General features: G+C 36.9%; 1 protein-coding gene across 1 annotated transcript in view; it reads right to left on the bottom strand.

Moving 5' to 3' along the window:
- Nucleotides 1-19,720, bottom strand: part of LOC110033765 (putative protease Do-like 14) — a gene marked incomplete at its 5' end in the record, with an annotated part of 82,354 nt that overhangs the window by 45,838 nt on the left and 16,796 nt on the right. The window contains 2 exon segments of the mRNA XM_020737847.1: nucleotides 8,857-8,938; nucleotides 9,454-9,665. Coding sequence (XP_020593506.1) covers nucleotides 8,857-8,938; nucleotides 9,454-9,665 — 294 coding nt within the window.

Consider the following 19,720-nt stretch of genomic DNA (forward strand, 5'->3'; position numbering starts at 1 on the left):
ACTCGTCGGCGCAGTCCATTTTGTCATCCGGGGTCGCTCGGACGACGTCGTCGACAATCGGGTCAAAAACGCGTCGAAATTCAAATTTCATAAAATTTCGACCCGCGATCGATTATTTCAAATAGTTAACTCGAACATTCGACAAGTAAAAGTGCAAACGAAGCGAATTGCGGCGATCAGACATGTCGACTCTCCGAATTGCGAAACTTGTGCGCGCGAGAGTGCGAATTGTGCAGAATGCCACCCTTTTGGGTTTCCTCCTGTCGTTTCCTCATGTCGGTTTCATCCTTCTAAGTGCTAGAAGTCGATACCACACACGCGAAACTCCAAAAGAGGACGGAATTAGATCGAACTAAAACGAGGCGGGTCCCACTTCTAAGGTTCTAAGATAGTCGCAGGAAGACCCCTTAGGCTAGATCCTAACTCCTACGAGAAATACTAGACCTCACGAAAAATGAGGTCAACCGTAGGTCTCCACTCTTCTTCTTCCTCCTGGATGTGTAGACCTGTCATTTCTCATTCGATGATTGACTCATCTGATCAGTAGATTCCAACGTTGGTCGGACAGGTGTAGGGTGTTGCACATCACGATCCCCATGAGTCTGAGTAACATTAACAATCTGCTCGACCTGATGAGACGATAGTGAAGCAGTAGAAGTATTGTCACCTATATTATCGGTGATATCTAAGGCAGGTGGGGTCTGAAGACTCGCCCTCTCCCCCACGATAGAAGGTTCCAAAGACGGGAGAGCTACAATTGGGGACTGAATGATTGTCATATTGCCTAAGAGAATAGTAACATCATTCGGGGTATTCTTTTAATGATAAATAGTGTCAATAACTTGGAGTTGATCAGGAGGAGATGAAATCGCTGCCTCTGGCGGAACACTATGTTTTTTTTATCTAAGTTGGGGGTGTAGATGGTGACATTGAAAATTGGAGTGGCCGAACATACGACAGTTTGAAGAATATGAAAGAAAAGACTCAATCACTACATTTTGCCAATATCCGTGATGCTATGTGCCCAACCAAATTGCCTCAGAGACGGGTGAAGTCATGTCTCTTTCGACAAATACTCTGGCTTCAGTTGAACGTGAAATATTAAAAGTAGTTATGTCTGTTTTGAGTGGTTTACCATAAGCTGAGGCAATAGATTACAACACTTTTTAAGTAAAATAATAAAATTTCAGACCAGGAAGGCGAATCCAAACAGAAATGATTGGTGGTTCTATATGTGAGTCAAAATCCACAGACCATTTCAGAATTTTCATTGTTCTGTTATCAATCCAGATTATCCTTCGAGTAAATAAACGCGTGTAATCTTCATTATTTAGTTTCTTCATTATTTAGTTGTATAAGAAAATGTCTTCCATCTAACAGTCCAATTTTTCACTCCCTAACAAGGTGCATAAGCTCAAATTTCTTAATAATCAGCTCAATTTTGAGATGGTCATACAGAAATTTCCCGACCAAATTGATTCAACAGGATGAAACAAGTTGAATACCTTTAGCTTCTGTAAAAAAAATGGAAGACTTCTCATTCTTCCTACCAGATTTCTTGATATCTTCCGCTCACTCAAATGAAGATGGGAAAGAGCACGATTTAGGTATATATGAGGCGTGGACACCCCCAAATGCAGCAGCATATGATCTGTCGGAAGTCATGGAGTTGCGGCTTAGCAGAGTAGAGAGCGGAAACCTGAAACATGGAGCAGGAGCGGAAGCCCCTGCGATCTCAGAGCAAACAGAAAGTAGCCAAACCCAAAATGAGCAAGAGGGCGAAGCCCCTGCGATCAGCTCGAGCTTGAGGACAACGCAGGAATAGAGACGCAGCCGACGCAGCCCGACACATGAGCAGAGACGCAGAGACACACGAGCAGAGATGCACGAGCAAAAACGAAGCCGACGACGCACGTCGACAGCGGCGAACTTCGAGATATATATATATATATTACAAAAAAGCCCAAGGGCACATAAATTAAAGAGAAAAGGGTACAGAGGTTGTATGAGTGAGTGAAATAGACACCCAACACAAACGGTACAACACACATAACGAAAAAAAAAATTAAAAATCTAAAAGAAGATGATACATATAAGATCAATCGGGTCGACTCAATTTAGTTTTGCCTCTATCTCTAGTTCTCAGAAGGGACTAGCTAATAAATTGGTGAGATGTGTAGCATTGCCCAAAGTAACCAAAGCATCATTTATTGGATTCCTTAGCTCAAGTAGATCTCCATTCTTCTTCCTCCTAGAAGTGTTAACCTGTCATTCCTCATCTGAAGATTTTTGATCATTCGGATGAGATGGCAGTGCTGCAGTAAAAAGATTGCCAACAGTTGTGCCCACAAGAGGTTCAAATGTATGTGAGGTAAGAGTTGTCGCCTCTACCCCTGATACTTCCTGAAGATGGGGAGTTGCAAGATTCTCCTAATTATCAGTCCGTGTAGGTAGGGGTCCTTCGGTACTTTTTTCAATAGGGTTTGAAAGTGTAGGTTGCTCAACAGGGTCATCCAGTTTCTCATTGATCGCAGAAACAATATTTTCAAGGGAAGGGTTCACAGGGGCAATAGAATCAGACACCAAATCCTGTTCTGTGGTAGTTTTCTCTCCATGTGAAACAGATATATCCTTAGATCTATCTTTATTCACTTGATCGTTAGATTTCAAATTAGGATGAAGCTTATGACATTTATCAAAGGTATGCTCAAACATCTTACAATGAGAACAATAAGGAGGTCTATGCTCCATGATGATTTGTTGTCAATATCCATTATGAGTTGTGTCCAACCAGACTTTAATAACATCAGGTAAAGTAATATCTTTTTCCACAAATATTCTTGCCACAAAAGGTCTGGTAAGGTTGAAAGTGGGTAGATCTAGCTTCATAAGGTCCTCACCTATGGCACCAATAGAGTAAAGAACCTGATGATGAAAAAAGTCAAGCTTGAGACCAGATAGACTAAATCATACCGGTACAGTAGAAGGTTCATGATTGGGGTCAAAATTCGTAGACCACTTGAGTAGCTTCATTGGTTTACCAGCAATGTTAAGATATTTTTGGGAGAAAATCCGAGTGTAGTCTTCAGACACAGTTAACTGAATCACTAAATGTCTCTCATCCATTAGCCTCACATTTCACTTTCCAGCTAGTTTGAGAACATCAAAACTTTTCCTGATAACTTCCATAGGTGGGTGTCCCCACTGAAATTTTCCAATAAGAGCAAACTTAAATTTGTCAGTTTGGGTTGAAATTTCTAACTCAGATAAAAAAAGTGTTGCATTTTCACTTTTTCTGCTTACATTCTTAATAAAAGGTCAGTCACATGTACCATCACGATACTCTTTATAACTCGAGGGGAAGAGAACTGTTGTCTCCCCATGAAGATTACCCACCACGTGGGCAAATGAGGCTTTGTCAGGTTCCATTGAAGAAGAAGGAAGCTCTATCACAGCAAGGAGAAGCCCTGCTAAGTCGGGCTGAGAACAAAAACCCACCTTTCTCGATCTTACTGCTCTCCCTCTCGTTCACTCCTGTTTCGAATGAGAGGAAGTTTGGATCTTCCTAACCAACACTTATTTTTATTTATTTTATAATTATTATTATTTATTAATAGGATTATTCTTTTATTATTTTATTAAAATTTTAATTATTACACAGAATATCACCTAAGGACTGCACTTCCTTAGAAGTATCTGTTAACTAAGCAAGAAAATCTTAATTTCCACGATTCAACAATTGGAAAGTTTTTATACAAGTAATTATCATACATATCAATCCTTTGTCACTCAAAAGATTTAACTTCTGTCTCCTCATGTACATTTATTTTGACAATCTTTTTATTGCAATCAATGGTAATAAAATTTTTAGTCATCCAATTCATGCCTAAAATCACTTCAAACTCCACCAAGTGTAACACAATAAGTTGTACCTCAAAATCTTTTCCACCGGTCATTAACTTCACATCACATGAATGATTAATTTCCAAAAAAGTATCATTTTGGATTTTAACCGATAATATCACAGACATAGAAATGATATTCAATAACATTACTTTAACTAGTTCCTTAGCCATAAAAAAGTGTGATGCTCCAAGTCAGATGATACTATTATTGGCCTATTATGGAAATATATAATACTTATCATTAAAATCATTACATTGAACATTTAGAGCCTACTTATTAATATATTTACATTCTTACTTTGTTTTATGAATGCATGACATTAATTCTATTATGCTTAAAAAATATATTTGGCTAAAATTCTTAAAGAAAAACATACCAGTGATAACGTTAGGGGAGTCCTAAGCTTCCTATTGTGAAAGAGCATATACTCTAGGCTGGACACTCTGTTGGGTCTGACCAGGATTCGACATCGAACCTGAAAATTTAGTTGCCCTCGGTCTACCAAAATTCTTCTAAGGTGGTGCAGCACTACCCCTTGAATCAGCTGAAGCTACCTGGCCCAATCTAGAGCAATTCCTAGTCATATTTCTTGGCTGGTAGCACCAAATGCAGGTATTTCATCCAAACAGACATCGCCCTAATGAGAACTTCCACACTTGTCACATTTCTTCGCTTCAAACTGAGTGTCAAAGCTGTTGGATCTAGCCTTTTTAGCACCTATATCACTGGACTGGAAAGACTGTCTGCCATGAGAGCCCTTATGAAACTTGAATCCCTCTAAATTTCTTCTTTTTCGAACGATCCTTCTCTGAGTAGCTTCTAAATCTAACTTAATCTTCCCGACTCTCTCCATCAACATAAAATAATCATCAATTTCACGAGGAATCAATGGCTATCTAATCATATCTTTCAACCTAGACAAAAATTAACAGCACTTTTCATTTGCATTTGGAATTAACTGGGGTGCATACCTGAAGAGCATGGTAAATTCTACTTCGTACTCCATTATTGAGTGATCACCCAGTATCAACCGGATAAAATTGTCTTGCATTTGTCTCATAGCGAACAGTGGTATGAACCAGTCTCTAAAAGTGTTCACAAACTCATCACATTAAATCATGTGGCTGACTCTACCCTCATATTTCTCCTGCAATTGTCCTCGCCACCAGTTTTGTGCATCGCCCTCTAATGCAAAAGCGACTACAGCAACCCTCCTCTCAGAAGAACAAAACAACTCGTATTAGCATCCTCTCCAGCCTCAACAGCCAATTTTCAACATCCATCGAACCTCCTCCACCAGAAAAGAGATGTAGTCTCATATCTTGAAATAATTTCAAATATCTATCCATCTTCCTCCCCCACTAGATATGATCTCAGTTTCAGAATTTTTAATCAACTGCGTTACTACAGTCATCAGTAGTAAATGCATCTGTATTCACAATAATCTATGAGGGTGTATCAACTTCTACCATATCATCTCTAATTTCTTTATCTTGATTTTTCATATTTCTGAAATAACCTAAGAAAGATTTTAATTAGACATAATTTAACACCTTTTATTAATATTATTTATTAATTAATTTAATCATCCTTTGACTCTTTTATCATGATCCAACCTAATTGCTCAGAAACCGCTTTTGTCACGATCTTACCTAATAACTTAGAATTAAATAAGGAACTGCAGTCGAACAGTGAAAACACTTAAATAGTTATCTACAGATTTGTAAAATCTTTCAATATATAAAATAGTCACTAAAATTCACAAAGTGCAATAAAAACAAAACACTGATAAAAAAACATAATCTGAAGACATCTCAAGTCAGTACTAAACAATATATCATTATCTGAAAAAAGCACTACAAAGAAATTATCATAAAAAATACCTAGTAATATTAATCCTCCTATAAATCAAGTCCCTCCTATCAAACATATCAACTTATAAATTTTCTTTTCCTGAAAGAAACTATTAATTTCAACAGTAAGTTTAACTTAGTGAGCAAGTTTAATCTTAATATGCATTAAATTATTATACTAATATTATGCATGAATGACTAAAAGAAAATATAACTCAGCTTATAAAACTTTAAACATTTATGCTTTCCTTTAACGTGCACGGCTACATGCATCCCCTACCAATGTCATATGGGGGTAATCTTGTATGACTTAAACTTTTACATCTCATTTATTTTAAGCTACCTCATTTTAAAAACATTGGATAGTCATTTTTCTTTGTACCATTTCATTTCCTTAAATTTTCAAGCTCACAAAATGCATATAATTATAAAATTATTGTTTAAAGCATTACAAAAATTTTTTATTAAATAAAGATTAATTTATATATATATATAAATAAATACTAACCTGAAGCCTGAATGCCTTTCTCTGGCCCTTGACTTTTACTTTTTTATTTTTCAATTAAAACTCGTTTCACCTGAATCAACAAAACTAATTAAGACTCATAAATTTCCTAAAGTAATATTTTAATATTCAACAGTCATTTAAATATGTAAGAATTTTATGATTAAAAACACTAACCTCTTTTAACCTTAAGATTATTTGTCTTCCACAATCCCAAAGATTTATCGACTTCTTTCACACATTCTAATCTAAATAAAATTTAATAACATTAATTAATTTAACTAATTATATCATTAATTCCAATAATAACTTAAGCTTTAACATTTACCTTATAAACTTTCAGAGTCGAAATCCCATATTAGAGTACTTATTAAATTTGACCTTGCATTTGAACAGTCACACACTCACATATGTATAAAAAACATATTTATAGAATGATATTTTAATAATTTATTAAAATCTAAGATATACCTTTATAAACTTTTCGGTCGTCTGTCCTAACCTCACGCCCATAAGCACTCCTTCCTCTCCATTAGTCTTTGTTCGACCGAGAGTAGTGCATGCAGAGACCTCGGCTCCTCTTCCTCCTCTTCTTAGGTCCCGAATCGTAGTAGCAAACCACACGCGCTACCTCCTTGCACAGAACAATGTACGAAGCTTCCCTTCGCGCACAGTAACAATGTAAAAAACCACTTCTCTTCTTCATCTTCCTCTACGCGAACACAGTGCCGAAGTTCGACCACTTCCTCCTCTTCAATCGCGGCTTAGCCTGACACCGCACGCAGCTACTTAGGAGAGAGACTTGAAACCTTTCTCTTCCTCTTCTTCTCTCTTGCCCTCTCTCTTGATCTCTCCTGCTGTCGCTTCGTTCTGTTCTATTGGTTCAAAGGGGATACGACCCTTGTGTCGTAACCAAAGAAGTGTGTATCCTTGGTGCCCATTCGATTAATTATTATTATTACTATTATTAAAATTAAGTTATAACAACAAATTATTACTGTTTACTGAAATTTTATGTAAATTATGTTCACTTTCTTGTAACTTTTATGGGAGTGATGCAAAAATGATCATAGAGTATATGTGAATCTAAAGAAACAATATCAACGATCAAGATTACTTCATCAAAAATCATTCTACTTGTAAGTAGAATTTGATTAGAAAATTTATGGTAATAATTCTCATAATAAACGATTTTCACTTATTTAATGTTGCTATAATGATGGCAAAAAATACAAATTGCATGATCATCATTATCATCATCAGCTTCAAGTAAAAAAATACAAGGTTGATTTTGGATAGCAGCCTTCACTCATTCTTATTGAACACCAAGTAGGGCAGCCGTAAATTTACAAAGTCCTTTTGCACTCTAATCAGTTATGTTACTTTACTTTCCATTTATTTCACATTAATTCCATCACAATTTATTGGTGCTCATTCTTATTTTGTCCTCCATTATAAATGCAAATTTTCCACTAATATTTTTAATTTAATAGGTATTGCTATCATCATCTCTTTCTTATAATCATTCTAACTCTACCTCCTATTTTACCACCCATCAATTTTTTTGTCCTTCGTAGCATGAGCACAAAAATAAGCTACATAGAAGATCCACTTGGCATAAATCAAGCAATATAATAATCTTTACAACAACAATTTCCTTTCCAAGCTTCCTCTCAAACGCGTGATAACCCGACTTAGAATTTTAATACGCATCAAGAGTTTCAAAATTGCTATATGTTAAACTATAACTTGATCACCATCTCTACGTAACTTATGTACCAGCATTTACTAAACTAAAGTAACAAAAAAAAAGAATAACACAATCTATTCTATGCATATTATTTGCAAATATTGTTGTCATTTCGCGAATCAAAAAATTATAAACTTAACCATCCATAAAGAAAAACATACAGGATAAAATTCCAACTTCCTAGCATATGAATGAACATATGCTTTGATTGTCCACAAATATACATGCCCCCTATCTTTAAGGAAAAACTAAGAGGTAGAGAGTGAAAAAGAGAGAATTTAGAGCGCTCACTTATTATAAAACAAAGAGGTTGTTCAGTGACTAGTCCATTATCTCAGCTAAGTAAATTCTACCTACTAAAGCACAAATGAAAAATAAACAACCCTTACAACTGGAAAAAGTAAGAACAAGATTAGATGATAAAATTAATGTAAAAGAATTATAAAAAAAGGAAAGATAAATTAAGATGAAGCACGAGAAATTTTGCTTTAATATTTGCCCAAATAAATATTAACACCTGATGAAACACTCAACAAGAATGAAAAAAGAATGATAATTCATAAGTTTAACACCAAAAATTCTATAAATGCTCTATGATAAAAAAAAATGTTCAATAATATCAAGAATGTAGCTTAAAATTTAAATATAAAAACTAACAATGGAAAAAAAGTTTAATCCACTAGCCCATGATCAATAATAAGAGAGTTTGGGAGTCGAGGTAGAGGTTCTTAAGTCCAAAAGATGGAAATTATAATGATATAAATGATGATCAAACCCAAAACCTTGGCAACAAATGTGACAAACATATTAAACTCATTTATAAATAAAATAAGATTAACTACCTCATTGACTGCACAATCTGTCTGTAAATATTCTTGTCGAATCCCACCGATACCTAAATCACTGCTTTTTCGATCAACGCAGCTGAGTGAAAAGTGCAAATCAAATATAAGAAAATTAATTTTGTAAATACAAAATATGTGTGATAGTTAATGTTTTTGTGTGAATTAGCATGAAATTTTTTTTTTCTTAACTTTTCCTTGAGAAGATATATAAGTGTTGATATATGAGACATACTTAAAAATTGTTTAACATATTGTTGTTAATATTTTGCTTTTCTTATGCTGAATGAAGCAAAATCATCATATTCCAGCATAGAAATACGAGGTGATCCTAGAGTCACTCATACACTAATAATGCCATCAGAAAGGTGCACTTGTAAAATGTTCGTAGATTAAGTATATTTTATATTAAAACAAAATAATTTCTTCAAGACATTAAGAAAGGAAAAAGAAAACTAAATTAATCATCATGAAGCAAAATAAATTACAAGTACTTAAACTGCCTTAGCAAAATCTTTAAGAGCATACTGAGTGGCAAAGATGAGCTCATGCTATTGGAAATATCAAACAGAAGGCTTGTGTATCATTCATTAACACCTCACTATGCCAGCAGTAACTGTGTTTTGAAGGGAAAGCGGACAGCCCATAGCAAGAACCCAATCACCTGGACGAAGTTTGCGTGAAGAACCAATCTTTGCCGATGGTAGTGGAGTTTTAGACTTGATCTTCACAACAGCAATGTCAGAATGGATATCAGCACTAACCACATCGCCCTGAAATTCTCTTCCATCTTGTAAGGTCACATCAACCTGAAAATTACCAAAGATAAAGCTAATTAAACATCTCCTTTTTTCCTGTTTTGCAAAATAAATGTGTGTTTGGCTCATTAAATTATGAATAAATTAGCAACACATTGACCTCTCATTTGGGACAGGCTGAATCAGTCTTAATAGACAAGAATCTTGAACCTTAGAGCTTTACTGGTTCCATCTTTCCTAAGATAACTGATCCTTGTCCTATATAATCTTTAGTTAAGCTTATAATTCACAGATTCGATTTGAATCTCTTAAACATTAGTCAACATGGTGTAAGATTTGAAATTCTTAGGCCTTAATTCGCGAGCTTTGAAATCAACATACTAGACTTTGAATTGCATAAATCTTAATCATTCTTGAACACCATAGCCTAGACTTGAATCGCCTATATAGTCAGCCTTGAAAGCCATAGATTTCTATTAAGCCTAGATGACCTAGTCAAATTTGAAATCCATATGTGAGGCTAGATAAAAATCTCAAACTACCATGAAACTAGTTTTGAAAGCCATACATGTCCCCAACTTTGGACCTACTAAGCTCTAGTCAACTTTCAAATCCATTGGACTACACATAAAACCTTAGTCAACTTTAAGACCCATAAGTTGAACTACTCCATACTTAGTGAAACCTAATCAAGCTTGATCAATCTTGATATTCATAAAATGGGCCCCACATAACTGTAGACCAATATCAGCTTGATGAATTGGATCCATAAAAAACTACAGAGTTCCAAGTGAAACCAAACCCTAGTTATCGCGAAACCAAAAATCAAATAATAGTAAACCCCTCAATTAAGCTCGACCTAAGTTTGATAGGCTCATCTATTATCTATGAATCTTAAGGTTTGACCCAAATCCTAGACTATATTTCAATCATTTGGCTAACCCCTGCAGGCACAAGCAAGCCACCCATACAACCTATCTTTTTCTCTTTAATATATTAACCCGAAGACTTTTTTCAAATATATATATATATATATATATATTTCAAGCCCAAAGGCTAATATATTAAAAAAAAAAATAGGGTACAGATAGATTTTGTGGGAAATCCCAAAATGACACTCAGCCCACACAAAAACCACCATATCAAATGGTTTCAAGAAAGAGAAAATACAGTCAATACATAAGAGATCTAAAAAATAAAAAATAAAAAGTGTCAAAATAGGAGTATCAGGTAGCTGGAGAGCGACCCAATTTTGTCTTGTCTCTGCCTCTAGGTTTAGGGAAGGAGCCGACTAATAAATTGGTCAGATGAGTGTTATTGCTAGTATTAACCAATATATCATCCAATAGATTCCCTAGCTCGAGTCGTCCTCCGTTCTTCTTCTTCCTCTTCGTGTAGACCTATCATTCCTCATCTGAGGATTGACTCACCTGATCAGCAGAATGGTCTGAAATATGCAGAATATGTGTAGGTTGTTGAACATTAAAGACAACTACTTGTTGTACCAACTGATCTTCTTTCGGGTCGAAAAAGCACTCTCGTGTATCGTGGCATGTAAGTGAGACTTCTTCAATAACAGTAAGTGATATCAGCACATTTAGATCTGTACCTATAGTAAGGAGTTCTTCGTCTGGAACTGCGATGTTGGAAAGGGGGATCGGATTGCACATTCTCAACAAGGATGGTAGATGACTGATCTTTAGCGATATTCGGCCTTAGATGAGAATGCAAGCGATAGCAAATATTAGAATTGTGGTCAAACATATTATAATGAGAGCAATAAGAATGATGTAGTTCTATTTCAACTTTTTGTCAATACCCATTGTGAATAGTGTCAATTCATATCTCATCCGGAGTTGGTTGAGTGATATCTCTCTCAACTAATACACAAGCCACAGAGGGTCTGGTGACAGCAAGCATAGGACTGTCCACCTTGAGAGACTTACCGAAAGCAGTTGCTAAAGAGTAGAAGATTTCCGTGTTGAACAGATGTAATTTTAACCCCGTAAACTTTATGCAAACTGGAATGATAGAGGACTCCGCTTTTGGATCAAAACCGACAGTCCACTTCAGTATTTTCGTAAAAATGATTGTCGATCTTGATAGCTTTTCGAGAGAAAATGCGAGTGTAATCGACATCATGAGATAACTGAATAAGTATATGTCGACCGTCAAGTAGGTCAATGTTTCAACTGCCCAATAATTTTATAGCATCAAATTCCTTCCTAATGATCTCCAGTTTTGGGTGACCATAAAGGATTTCCTCACAAGAGCAAAACGCCAAGAGGACGCGAGAGTATCGGTTTCATCCTCTGTGAGAATAAGTACAGGCTTCCCTTTTTTTTCCAAGCTTTTTAATAAAAGTGTGATCACCTCCACCTTTAAGAGCTTCGTAGAACGATTGTGGAACATTGCAGGACTTACCGATAGCAAAACCAGGCTCTGAATCTGGAGGAGGGGCACGAACAAAATGATAGATCAATGTCAAATCTTATATATATCTCTTTGATGCTTTGATAATTTTGAAAATCAATGCCATCTTATTTTGCATAAAACAATAACAAAATGATAGAATAATCATAACTTTCCAAATTAAGGTATTTTAATATTTACTTGAAAATTAATAACAAGTTATAAATTATGTGTGATAAAATTAAAATAAATTAAAATAATTCATCATTAATCAAATCTTAGATTAGCTTACAAATTCTAAAAAAAAATTAAATAAATAAAGTAAAAAAACCTTAAACTTAATTTCTAAAAAGAATAAATTTTATGGTGTACATCGAAGATGTGTCGACACTGATTCTAAGGAGATCTAAAGATCCGAAAGAGAAGAGTACACCAAAGGAGGACATGCAAACATAAGAACATGAGACTCACTTAAACAATTGTGTGTAATCATTCAAGCCAAAGCCAGTAAGACCAAAGACAACCAAGTCACGAAGAAGATCGAATGATACAAATCTGAGTCATTCGGTCAAAAACGAGATAAAGAGACATCCAAGCTAACCGACAGGAAGAAGCTGACTCAAGAGAAGATCTAGCCCATCATCATCTCCAATCATACCAAGGGTGTCCAAAAGTTTCCCAATTTGTTATCAAGGGTCGACGACCAAACTAACTCAGCCGACCAAACCGGTCTTACCAACCCGAAGCTAGTCAAGCTCAGTTGACCGGCAACACCAACTAAGCTTAGTCAACTGAACTGGCACTGCCGAGCCGAAGCCAAGCAAACTCAGCCAACCAAGTCAGAGAGCAACTGGGCAATTGACTCGTATCTGTAAAATACCAAAAATACCCTGCATAAACCCATTAAAGCAGGGACAAAAATGTAAGATCACCATATTATATCCTCCACTATAAATAGAAAGATCATTTACTAAACAAGGGATAGCTACCTTTAGCTAGAAAGGTCGGGAAAGGTCAACAAGATTGCACTAGAGAGTTTGTGAACTAGCAAATCCGTGTGTTGAAGGATCAAGTGTTGGATGACATCCGAGAAGCATTGGCTCAAGGAAAAGAGTAGTACCCCCAAGAGGAAGGTTCAGCGCCCAACGATCGAAGAGCCAAAGCCATGAAAAAAGAAGACGACTCTCAGTACTTCGATAGTGCTCACCAATCAACCTACACTAGTTCGAGCGTACTAAGGCACCTCAACAGCTAGAGAATACATTCTCTCGGCAAATCTCTAAGGTCGAGCCCCCCAAAGAGGTTCAAATCTCGACATTAGAGTTTCATAAGGGCATAATCGATCCAATCGACTACATAGCCTTGTTTAAGTCAATTGTGCATTTGTTGAGGATCACCAACATGATGAATGTCGTCTCTTCTTAATCACGCTGAGGGAGTCAACCCTTAGGTGGTTCAAGGCTCAGCCACTAAGAGTAATTGTCGTCCATTGATTTCAAATGAATGTTCGTGGCTTAATTTGTTAATGCCCTCCTGCAAATGCAACAGGGACAAAACAAGTCTTTGGTCGTTCATCACAAGCTTCTAGAAGATGATAGAAGTGCAAGACTTGGAGCCTACAGTAACTCATGTCGCCCTAGCTAAAAGGATAAAGAAAGGACATTTTCGATACGCGTTAAGTTTGCAGTGACAGCAAACATTGATCGAATTGTTGGAGATGGTCAACAATCACATATATGTTGAGTATAACTTCACCCCCATTTCCTCCAAAGCAGAGCCATCCACTCGTAGCATGCAGAAGAGGTACCACCAAGGCGATAGATGGAGACAGAAATGATTTACGTATTTTCGCCCATCCACAATTCGAAGGCACTCAGCCGCCTTGAGACCACAGGACGACCGAAAGTACATACAACCGAGAGAGTCATTCCTGATATCCTAATCAGGGGACGATTCAGTACAATTAGTGCTTGCTGCCCAACCATGAATTGCCCAAGATGACTTCATTGAGTGGATTTCGATGGTCGAAAGAGTGGAGGCCATCCAAAATATAGATTACTTTAGGAGAGTGCCCCTGATAAAAACTAGAGTTTACCTCTGAGACCTTAAGAATTACTGCTCCTACCATCGGGACCATGACACGAAGGATTGTCGATATCTTTGAGGCCTGATTGAGGAGTTTATCAAGGCTGTGAAACTTAAAAAGTTTGTAGTTCCAGGAGCAACGCCCCAACAACAGAAAAAATCTCAATTAGAAGAAATTTCGTATGAGCTTGTCTGAACACCATCATCCACACCGCTGGCACAATTCCTGCCATCTTCGAAGAAGGTAGAGACTCATCCCACCAAGCCAGCCTAAAGAGGCTTTGGTCGGGAGAGCTATGCGCAGCCACTCTTGCTCCCAAATGAAGTTTGCATCCCCCCTTTGCCAACACAAATGAGGATTTATCCTATAAGGGGAATCCCTACAATGACACCAGCGTCACTGCATTGCTCAGCAACTACCATATTGGTAGGATCCTTATCGACACTGGCGCCTCAATGAACATTTTTTTCAAATCAGTGTTTGAAAAGATGGGTCTTGAAAACGACCGACTGACCGCGACAACAAGCCCGCTTTATGATTTCTATGGTGAGAAGTGTTGGGAATCATCACTCTATCATTCATTTGGGGAGAAAAATGATAAAAAATTTACCAACATGGAGGAGTTTTCGGTTGTTGACTTGTAACCCACTTACAATGTCACTTTCGACCGCCCTTTTCTTAATTCATTCAAGGCTATTACCTCGATTTACAACATTACAGTAAAGTTCCTAAGCAACGGAAAAGTAATCACTGTTCAAGACAATCTCGAGCAGTCTCGCACCTACTACCTCCGAGCAGTCGGAAGTCGATCAGGAGTCACCCGAGTTTGACAATCGCCATGAAGGGGGTCTCAAGAACAGCAAGATCACTCATCAAATCCCAGCGACCAAGGGTGAGCCCGAGTTGTTTCTAATAAGTGAAGCTTTTGAAGTAGGGTCGAAATATATGCCGATCAATACACTCTGGGACCACGACATGTTTTCGTTGGGTATGCAACCGAGATGTTGGGGATACTGATCAATGTCGCATGCCACCACTTGAATGTCAAAGCAGCGACCCGACCAATGAAGCAGAAGATGAGGTCCTTGATCCTCACTCGGGACAAGCTAATTCGAGAGGAGGTTCATAAACTACTAGACATCGACTACGAGCAAGAGGTTGTATCTAACGGGGGTTTTTAATGTGGTCATAGTGCAGAAGTCAAACGACAAGAAGAGAATAAGTGTGGACTTCACTAACCTGAAAACCGCATGCCTGAAGGATAGCTACCCCTTGCCTCGGATCAACGCGCTCTTTGATAAGGCGGTCGGTCATTCTGTGATGAGCTTCCTCGACACATCTACAGTTACTACCAAATCAAAATGCATCCGAATTACGAAGAAAAAATCACAGTCATCACTAGCAAGGGTGCGTACTGTTATAATGTAACAATGCCTTTCGGGTTAACAAAATTCTTGACACAACCTAGCAGTAAATGATGGATGTAATATTTTAAAATTAAAAAGAAAAGCATTAAGGTGTATGTGGATGATGTCCTGCTAAAAAATAAAATGCCAGAAAAATATATAAAAAATCTAAAAGAAACCTTTAAAACACTTAGAAAATTTAATATAATGATGCTCAACCAACTCAAGTGCACCTTTGGGAAGTCCACAGGCAAATTTTTAGACAGCTTACTAAATCTAGAAGGGATAAAAGCCAAACCAAAAAATACGCAGGCGCTGATTGACATGCCATTACCCCTAAACACCAGGGAAGTACAATAACTGACAAGCCAGATCGAAGGTCTGAGTAGGTTCATCTCAAAATCGGGCAACAAGCGTACTGCTTTTTTAAAAGCCTGAGGTGAGCAAGGAACTTTGTTTGGTCAAATGAATGTGAAAAAGCATTCAGAAATCTCAAAGACTCCTTAGCGTCGCCACTACTTCTCCGGAGCTTATAGTCGAACTAAGAGCTTAAGTTGGACCTAAAGCCATCAACTCAATTTTAGTGAGAGAGAAACTAGAGAAACAGTTCCCTGTTTACTATGTTAGCAAAGTCCTCCGAGGTGTCGAGCTCAAATATCTGATTATTATGGAAAAACTAACATTTACTCTCATTATTTTTGCCTGCAGGCTTCACTCATAATTTCAAATGTATCCGGTCAGGGTCAATACCAACCACCAGCTCAAATATATCCTCACTCGGTTAGACCACTTCGATCGGCTACTAAAATGGGCTGTGAAAATCAGTGAGAATTATATTTATTACATGTCCCATATCGCAATCAAAGCACAAGTCATGACTGATTTCTTTGTTGATTTTTCTGAACCAAGAGAATCGGGCGAAAAAAGTGACGACAGACAGCCAAACCTGGGTACTACACATCAACGGAGCGTCTAGCCAAACTAGGTTGGGGCTCGGTCTCGCTTTGACTAGTCCAATCAAGGACCATCGGTACCATTCTATTGACGTCGGATTCAAAGTTACACCTGCAAAATCCAACTTGTAGCTGGTAGTAATCAGGTGAACGAACTAATAATGAAGATCCTCCACTCAGCACTATGGCAGTTTCCACTACTAGATAAGCATTTTCCTATTTTATCTTCTAACCACCTGTCTCCAAAAGTTTCTTTTACACCTTTATATGCTTTGTACCTAGTAGCTACAGTAGACAGATGAATCAATGAAATAATCTTCCTGCTGCTACACTATGTTATTCCTTTTTTGAATAAAGTAAAATATGCTTCACCTTTTCTGCTTCTTACCGAAGGTACATCCTCCACTTCTTTATACCTTTATTCTTCTTAAACCATTTTATGGTATGAGAGCGTCTATATTATTGCAACCATGGAGGATTCATCAACCTTAGCATTAAGTGAAAACCTACCCACACTTAAGATCGAGGAACAGTCAATGTCGCTTTCCCTGAAATTCTTGGTTTCAAACATCAAAACCGCAGTCAACATTTTTTGGTCCACAGATAACTATCCATTATGGAAATCTCATACATGGAAGATCATCAATGCCAATGGATTTGGTGGATTCATCAACGACTCCATCTCAAAACCTCGCACCACCATTACAACTAATGCAAGAACGATCATCTTGAACTTAGCTCACTGCACATTGATTTATATAGACCAAAGTATAGCTACAACCATACTCTCTAATACCTCAATCACGATATTACCCTATGTGATCAACATGGTCAACTGCAACAATATTTGGGGAGAGAGCTCGAGAAACGCCTACAACCCACCAACAGATCAAGGGTAATCCAGTTGAAGAACGAACTACACGTGTTTATGAAAAATCAAATTATGACCCAATACCTAACACAAATGAAAGTGTTAATGGATAATATCGCAGCATCCGACTCCACAATCGACACCGAAGATATTATACCTTACATACTTAAGGGTCCACCTCCACCTTATCATGCGTTTAAAATGAAATCAAGACTTCTATATCACCAATCAGCCTTGAAGATCTATATTCACTTCTTCATAGTGAAGAGATAAATACCTCAAGCGATAACTACAGCAAAATACCGCAACTGAACAGCCATGTAGCCTTATACTCCCAATAAGAAAGAATTCGTAACAATTATAGAGGAAGGGACCACATCAATAGCTCCTACAAGAGCTCAAACGAAGGCAATCAAATCGCCCAAACCCAACAATACGGCCACATGTCAAATCTGTCTTAAATTTAGTCATCTAGCGCCCCAATGTTGGCTTCAATTGAATCTTAATTATGAGCCCAATCAACCACTGGAGCAAACAACTCTCATCACCTCCCCAACCTCAAATCAAGAATGGTACCTCCACATGGGAGCTTCCAATCATTTAACTATTGATCTGGGCAACCTACAAACCTCTGAACCATACCAAAGCTAGGAGCAAATCTTCGTTGACGATGGAAGTGTTATCCCTATCCACAACAATAGTCAAGATATGTGTCACACCCCAACTAGTCCCCCTGGTAGGGTCAATCGTGATGCGACAGAGGCTTGCAATTTGGTCAGGTCAACTCTCACCAGCACTCGTCATGACTTTTATAATCAGGACTCAGTGAATGATGAATTAATCGAATTAATCGCCGCAACATATATGATACATTATATTTCAAATACATACTCGAAAGCATGATAAATCAAACCATCCAAAATATGAAAACTATATATAATTGCTAAATTTAATATAATAAAAATATATGTACCCAAAACGTATGCAAAAAACTATAAAAACTATCGTGCAAAAGTTATACAAATGCTACTTGCTCCAGTACTCGTTACCCCTACCTGGAAGTCAACAATGAAGAATGAGCGACAACGAGCTCAGAAAAATAATCAGGGCTAACATAAAATTTTATGCATGAAAAAAAATACTATGTGCATGCTCTTATAAAACTAAACATGTCTAGACACAAATAATAGCATGCTAGCATAGTCAAGAACATGAAAAGAGAGCAGGTATAAGTAGTATAAAAATCAACCGTAGTGTAACATGCAGGTCGTGAGCATAAAATCATAAATAAATGTATGTTCATAGTATATTATCTTAGCAATGTCATTTCATAGAAGTCTTATTATAATAATGTCACTAGATTAATGTATAAGAATCAACTATTTTCATGTTCTTTCATCATGTGTCGTCACATTGTCTCAGTGGTCATATAAACCATCGATAAATGTTGGACTTTCCTCAACATAGCAGTTATCGACAACCCCCTAATACACACGGTTTTCTAATATTCTGCACTGCCTAATCCCAACGGTTCCCAGAGTTTTGCCCCCGTATAAATATCAGGAGTCGGAAATACTACATTCCTGCATAATATACTTATCAGCATTCATATAATAGTCTACCCCCTAAGATTCATTGTGATGTTTAAAACATAATTACTGTATCAAGCATAAGACATTATATGTATCATAGTCATGAAGCATAATAAATGAATACTTGCAAGGAATTCATATCATAAGCATTGTCATATGTAGCACAGTCTGATCATAACATTACATGTATCGTAAGAAAAATAAACATATATTCATACATTCAATTAAAATATTCATTTACAATATGCAGATTTTAAATGCACTGTGTCAAAATAAAAATCATATGGAACCTATAGAAAAATATTTTTCTTAAATTAACACAAGATTATTTCACGTGCCTTGACGGAACAGTCCTATAACGAGTGCCCGCATGCTCGTCTCGAACTTTTCGCCTCGTATAGACAGCATAGAACTCGTAGACAGCATAGAAATTCACAAAATTTGGCTCAAAACGTGAATTAACCCAAAATGATATTTATTTTGCCAAAACATACCTCAAAAAGGTTTTTAAGCGTAAATTTGTATTTTTTGAAAACACTAAAATTCCTTCCCAAACAATTTTAACACCTTAATCTTCACTATCCCTTGGTAATTTCGTGCTAAAACTCATACGAAAGCTTTCAATTTGCTTTCGACACTTCCAATACAATTTTGGCGCCTCCGTTAGCTACTAGAAACAAAAAAAAAACATGAAAAATGAGGCAAACTTAAATTCAAACATGAGTATAAGGAAATGAAAGTCTCAATTGACATAAGAGAGGGATCTGCGCTTACAAAAGTAGCGTC

This window comes from Phalaenopsis equestris, unplaced genomic scaffold, assembly GCF_001263595.1.
Source record: "Phalaenopsis equestris unplaced genomic scaffold, ASM126359v1 Scaffold001281, whole genome shotgun sequence".
NCBI classification, from domain to species: domain Eukaryota; kingdom Viridiplantae; phylum Streptophyta; class Magnoliopsida; order Asparagales; family Orchidaceae; genus Phalaenopsis; species Phalaenopsis equestris.